Below are 6,525 nucleotides of genomic sequence, written 5' to 3' on the forward strand. Positions count from 1 at the left end.
AGAAGCTCATGGTAGCCGGGTTCATCAAGGAAGTATTCCATCCAGAGTGGTTGGCTAACCCTGTATTAGTCAGGAAGAAAAGTGGCAAGTGGAGGATGTGCGTGGACTACACCGGTCTAAATAAAGCATGCCTGAAGGTCCCATTCCCACTACCACGAATTGACCAAATCGTTGACTCCACTGCAGGATACGAAACCCTCTCCTTCCTTGATGCGTATTCCGGTTACCACCAAATCAAGATGAAAGAGTCTGACCAGCTCATGACTTCTTTCATCACTCCATTTGGCATGTACTGCTACATAACCATGCCGTTTGGCCTTAGAAACACATGGGCTACTTACCAGCGGTGCATGATCCAAGTCTTTGGTGAACACATCGGGCGAACCGTTGAGGCCTACGTGGATGACATCGTAGTCAAGTCCAGGAAGGCCAGTGATCTTGTCGACGACTTGGAGGTTGCCTTCACATGCCTCAGAGAGAAGGGCATCAAGCTCAACCCCGAGAAGTGTGTCTTTGGGGTTCCCCGAGGCATGCTCTTGGGATTCATAGTCTCGGAACGTGGCATCGAGGCCAACCCGGAGAAGGTCTCGGCTGTGACCAACATGGGCCCAATCCGAGACCTCAAAGGGGTACAGAGGGTCATGGGATGCCTTGCGGCCCTAAGCCGTTTCATCTCACGCCTCGGCAAAAAAAGGCCTACCCCTGTACCGCCTCTTGAGAAAATCCAATCGCTTTTCTTGGACCACCGAGGCCGAGGAAGCCCTCGCTAGGCTAAAAGCACTGCTCACCAACCCCCCCGTCCTGGTTCCGCCCACCGAGGGCGAGCACCTCTTACTCTACATCACCGCAATGACCCAAGTGGTTAGCGTGGCCATAGTAGTCGAGAGGCAGGAGAAGGGACATGCTTTACCCGTCCAACGACCTGTCTACTTCATCAGCGAAGTGCTCTCCGAGACTAAGACGCATTACCCCCACATCCAGAAGCTAGTTTACGCCATAGTCTTGGCTCGACGCAAGCTGCGTCACTACTTCGAGTCCCACCCGGTGACCATGGTGTCGTCTTTTCCTCTGGGAGAGATAATCCGAAACCGGGAGGCCTCGGGTAGAATAGCCAAGTGGGCTATCGAACTCATGGGGGAAGCTTTGTCTTTCGCGCCTCGGAAAGCGATTAAATCATAGGTCCTGGCCGACTTTGTAGCCGAGTGGACCGACACACAGCTGCCACCCGCTCAAATCCAATCAGAATGCTGGACCATGTACTTCGACGGGTCTCTGATGAAGACTGGGGCTAGCGCGGGCCTGCTCCTGGTCTTGCCCCTCGGAGTACACATGCGCTACATGATCCAGCTTCACTTCGCCGCCTCCAACAACGTGGCCGAATACGAGGCCCTCGTCAACGGCCTGCAAATCGCCATCGAACTGGGAGTGCGATGTCTCGACGTACGGGGTGATTCGTAGCTCGTCGTCGATCAAGTGATGAAAGAGTCAAGCTACCATGACCCCAAAATGAAGGCGTACTGCATGATAGTACGTTGCTTAGAGAACAAGTTCGACGGTCTCGAACTCAACCATGTTGCACGAAAGTACAATGAGGCCGCGGATGAACTGGCAAAAATGGCGTCGGCGAGGGCCCTGGTCCCCCCAAACATCTTCGCCAGAGACCTCCGCAAACCTTCCATCGACTGCACCCCCGGTGGCGGAATATGGCTCACCGGTCAAGCCCGTTGAAGGGCTCGAGGCCCCCTCTGCCGCTAAGGCCTCCGCAGTCGAGCCTGAAGTCATGGAAATCGAAGCAGAGCCTCCCGAGGCCGACCAGGGTACGAACTGGCGAACCCCACTCCTTGATTACCTCACCTGGGGAGAGCTCCCTGCAGACAGGACCGAAGCCCAATGGCTTGCACGGCGAGCCAAAACTTATGTCCTCTGCGACCATGAGTTGTACAGGTGAAGCCCGTCAGGCGTCCTCCAACGATGCATCACTACCGAGGCAGGCCAGGCCCTGCTTTGGGACTTGCACGCAGGAGCCTGCGGGCACCATGCGGCGCCTCGGACACTCGTCAGAAACGCCTTTCGCCAAGGTTTCTACTGGCCAACGGCGGTTGCCAACGCCACCAAGCTAGTACGCTCCTGCAAGGGATGTCAGTACTATGCGCGGCAGACGCACCTCCCGGCCCAAGCCCTCCAAACCATCCCCGTCACATGGCCATTCGCCGTGTGGGGTCTGGACATGGTTGGGCCTCTGTAGAAGGCCCCCGAGGGCAACAGCCACCTGCTGGTAGCCATCGACAAGTTCTCTAAGTGGATCGAGGCTCGCCCGATCACGCAAATCAAATTCGAGCAAGCGGTTCTATTCTTCACTGACATCATCCACAGGTTCGGGGTTTCTAACACCATCATCACTGACAACGGGACACAATTCACCGGTCGCAAGTTCCTGACGTTCTGCGATGACCACCACATCCGGGTGGCCTGGTTGGCCGTAGGACACCCTAGGACGAATGGCCAGGTAGAGCGTGCCAACGGCATGATCCTACAAGGCCTTAAGCCAAGAATATTCAACCGGTTGAAGAAGTTTGGCAAGAAATGGCTTGCCAAACTCCCATCAGTCGTCTGGAGCCTAAGCAACACCCCGAGCCGAGCCATGGGATTCACACCGTTCTTCCTGGTCTATGGAGCCGAGGCCATCCTCCCCACTGACTTAGAATACGGTTCCCCGAGGCTACAGGCATACAACGAGCAAAGCAACCACATTGCCCACGAAGACGCCCTCAACCAACTGGAGGAAGCCCGAGACGTCGCGCTGCTACAGTCAGCCAGGTACCAGCAAGCCCTATGACGCTACCAAGCCTGGCGCGTCCGAAGCCAAGACCTGAAGGTGGGCGACCTGGTGCTGAGACTGAGGCAGAGCAACAAGGGCCGCCACAAGCTGACCCCACCCTGGGAAGGGCCGTACATCGTCACTCAAATGCTGAAGCCCAGGACCTACAAGTTAGCCGATGAGAAGGGCGAAGTCCTCATCAACGCTTGGAACATAGAACAGCTATATCGCTTCTACCCTTAAATTTCCAAGCATTGTATATTTTGTTTCTCAAAATACATTAAAGAAGCGTCTTTAGTTGTTCTAATTTTTCGAGAAACCCCCATCAAGGGGAACCTGTCCCGTACTAGGACAAGTCGATTACAAAAAAACCTAAGGACCAGAGGTTCACCTCAAGAGCAAAAGGCTGGCCAAGCTGAGAGATAAGCCTACGCCTCCGGGCTACGGCAACTCCCTCACCACCTTTTACTCGAGAGGCAGCCCAGGCTCCGAGGGGGTTTTTTCAAAAGGACTTGTCTAGAAATCGGAATAGAAGGTAAAACGCTTTACGATTACGCTTCAAGGGAGACTCGGCCATGCCTCCGCATGGCCGAACCTCCCTCGGGGGCTAGGGGGGGAACCCCCCTAAGTCCCGGACACCATTTCTTAATCGATTTTCAGTTAAATCCCTACGCCAAACTCTCTCTAGCGCGCTCTAACAGATCATTTGTAAAGAACCTAAGGACCAAAAGTATGTCTCAAGGCTAAAAGGCCGGCCGAGCCGTGAGAATGACCTATGCCTCCGGGCTACGGCAACTCCCTCACCACCTTTTACTCGAGGGACGACTTAGGCTCCAAGGGAGTTTTTACAGATGATACGTTCAGAGGCGAGACAGAGGATAGAGGCTCGGAAATACAATAAAGCGATTAGAAAAAACGTACATATACAAGCACCTCACAAAGGCCTCGACGGCCACAAATGTCATGATACAGTAATAAATCTAACTTATTACATGGCCCCCTCGGCCCAGGTCAAGGCGCAGGGTCTCCCGCGTCGGCAGACGGCAAAGGAAGGACCACCTCCTCTTCGAATAGCTTCGCCAACGCCGTGCCGGGGCCCTCGACTGCCGCTTCCAGCTTCGTCAGCTCCTCCTCGGCCTCGATGACATCCTCGGACAGGACATAACCGTCACTGACGCCTTCGACGTTGACGCTGGCGTAGTGTGAGGAGACGACGGCTAGGGCGCATTTGACGCCTATGTGTAGCGCCTCTTGCAGTCGCTGACACGCTTGGCCAATCAACGTAGTTAGGCGGCTCCTAAGGGAGCTACCCGATTGAACCCCCTCCATCTCCAGGGCCTCGCAGATGGCGTGAGCTACGCTCTACAGCACCTCGTGCTCCTCGATCTCACGATCGAGCACTGTCTGCAGCACGACAGAGGCCTCAGTCAATCGTGAGACCTCATCATCCAACCCTATGCCAAAACAAGTAGAATGGGATTAAGCGTCAAAGAAAATAGGCCAAACGGGGGCGCGAGGCCTGCGGGACTCACCCTTGGCCTTCTCCTTCCAGCACTAGACCTCAACTCGAGAGGCCTCGGCTGCCCTGGAAGCCTCCTTCTCCAGTTCTGCGTCATGACAAGAAGTCAGGTGTCGAACGCGTGAAAAGACGAATGAGACAAAGGGAACAGGACTCACCCTTGGCCTTTTCCCTCCATTTTAGGGCCTCACCTTGGGAAGCCTCGGCCGCCTTGGTGGCCTCTGCCAAGGCACCTTTCGTCAGCTCGTGCGCCTGCTGCTCCGCACCCAGCTGCCCGGCGGTGGCAATGGCAGTGGCCCTCACTTCTTCCACCCGGGAGTTGGAGGCGTCTCGCTCGTCGGCCACCCGGGCCAGTTCCTCCTCCAGCTCCTTGACCCGTGCCGCCAAAGGGGCGACCTGCCCCTGAACCGTGGCCGCCTCAGCCTCCCGGTTGTCACAGCGAAGACGGAGATCCTCCACCTCCACGCTCCGTGCCGACAGAAGCTCGTTAGCATGGGCGAGCAGCTCCCTCTGCCGACAGAGCTCGTCCTAGACGCCCCTCTCCCGCTGAAGGAACAGCGACTTCCCGAAGGACTGGGCCTCGAGCTCCTGGATAGGCAGAACACAAGTTGAGCACTATGAATAAACCCGGAGAAAGACGACGTCACACGAGAAAAGGGGGATACATACCTGCAAAACCCTGGGCAGGTCATTGGCCACGACGGACAGCGCTGTCCGCAGCGACCGCTCTGCCAGGCTATGGTACTGCTCGAGGGTGTCCCAGCGACCCCCCTCAGCCGTGTCCTCAAGTGCAAAGATGGGCTCCCCCTCGGGGTCGTCCCAGCTCCGCCACCAGACGCGCGGGTGATCCCACCCGTATGGCTCAGGCCGCACTCGCACGAGGGCTGCACTTCCCTCGCCCGAAGCCGAAGCCGGTTGTTCCACGGCACTGGCCGCCCCGGCATCAGCCAAGCCCTTCCCCCGGGAAGCATTATCGGTAGGGATCGGGCGGACCTTCGCCTCCCGGGCGCTCCCTTGTACCGGAAGCACGCTCTGAATTGGCGGCAGGGTTGAGGCTTGCCTCGCCTCCGTCTCCACCTCAAGGTCCACCGCCCTCGCCGCGCTCACTCCGGCCTCCACCACTTCGGCCCCGAAGTTCCCGGGTGCCGCGATCTCCACCACCTCAGCCCCTGAGGTTCGGAGGGCCTCGGCGACCGTGGGGGCCTCAACCTCGACCTCGCCCTCGGTGGCCTCCATAGCCAAGGGGGTCTCGGCCGCACCCACAGTGGCCTCGACAGCTGCAGGTGCTGCGGCCTCGCAGAGTGTAGGCTCCTCCTCCTCCTCTCGCCCCATGGCCGCCTGGGTAGCCCCTACCTAGGCGACCAACTCCTGTACCTCCACCGCCGCTGGGGCGATGGAACCCGTGCCCACCTTGAGCGCCTTGCGTGGCGCAAAGGTAGGCACTTCCGCCTAATGCTTCTTGCTGAGGGCAAAACACGGTCAGACCCGCGACCAAAACAAAGCAGGAGATGTTAAAACATTTCACTAGCGAAATACTCATCCCGAGCGGATGCCCAACCGCTTCTTCACCACATCCCTCCTCTGCAACAGCGGCGGTGGCGCGGCCCCCGTATCCGCCGAGGCCGGCCGACCTTCGCCGGACTCCGGCGCTCGCTCAACCCCCGGTGGAGCCGGCCCCGCAGCCGCCTGCCCCACCTCTGCCGTCGAGCCCAGCGGGCTGACAGCGCGCTTTCCCAATGCCCTCGTCTCGGGCGTATCAGCCTCGGCCACAGGGCGGGCGCTCATTTGCCCCGAGTCGCCATCTCCTCCTCCTTGGGACGCCGGACCGCCCGCCGACGCCCCAAGAACCATCTCCCTGACGTCAGGGAGGCGGTCGAGGGGACCCCGCTCCACCTCACCACCATCGTCGCCGCTCGAATCCTCCACCAATGTCGACGGAGACGCCTCCACTAGGAGACCCTCGAGCTTCTGCTTCTGGCGACGCTTTTCCAGAGCGTCGCGCTCAACGATCTTCTTCTTATGTTTCGCTGTCTTAGCATCCTTCTTCTTCTTCTGGGCCTCCGTGTACGCCTGGTTCGCCGCCCGCCGCTGTGCGTCTTCAGAGACGGGTGGTGGGGAGGCTCGTATGTCCCTCATCCCCTGCAAAAAACGACGAATACGAACAAGGGCTCAGGCCAAGGAGAGGAAC

General features: G+C 58.3%; 1 protein-coding gene across 1 annotated transcript; it reads right to left on the reverse strand.

Moving 5' to 3' along the window:
* Window positions 1-4,180: 4,180 nt before the first annotated feature.
* LOC136537540 (flagellar radial spoke protein 2-like) lies at window positions 4,181-5,669 on the reverse strand. Its single transcript, XM_066529474.1, has 3 exons — window positions 5,007-5,669; window positions 4,496-4,865; window positions 4,181-4,272 (listed from the first exon to the last, which is right to left on the reverse strand). The coding sequence occupies exons 1-3, from the start codon at window positions 5,667-5,669 to the stop codon at window positions 4,181-4,183; spliced, it is 1,125 nt and encodes a 374-aa protein (XP_066385571.1).
* Window positions 5,670-6,525: the final 856 nt, after the last annotated feature.

The sequence above is a fragment of the Miscanthus floridulus genome, chromosome 2, assembly GCF_019320115.1.
Source record: "Miscanthus floridulus cultivar M001 chromosome 2, ASM1932011v1, whole genome shotgun sequence".
NCBI lineage: Eukaryota > Viridiplantae > Streptophyta > Magnoliopsida > Poales > Poaceae > Miscanthus > Miscanthus floridulus.

Excerpts from the sequence above, each read along its gene's own strand:
- LOC136537540 (XM_066529474.1), bottom strand. The coding sequence starts at position 5,669 with ATGGGGCGAGAGGAGGAGGAGGAGCCTACACTCTGCGAGGCCGCAGCA. Across the intron at positions 4,866-5,006 it reads ACCTGCCCAGGGTTTTGCAG|GACGAGCTCTGTCGGCAGAG; the intron begins GTATGTATCCCC and ends AGGGGCGTCTAG. Across the intron at positions 4,273-4,495 it reads ATGGAGGGAAAAGGCCAAGG|GGTTGGATGATGAGGTCTCA; the intron begins GTGAGTCCTGTT and ends GTTTTGGCATAG.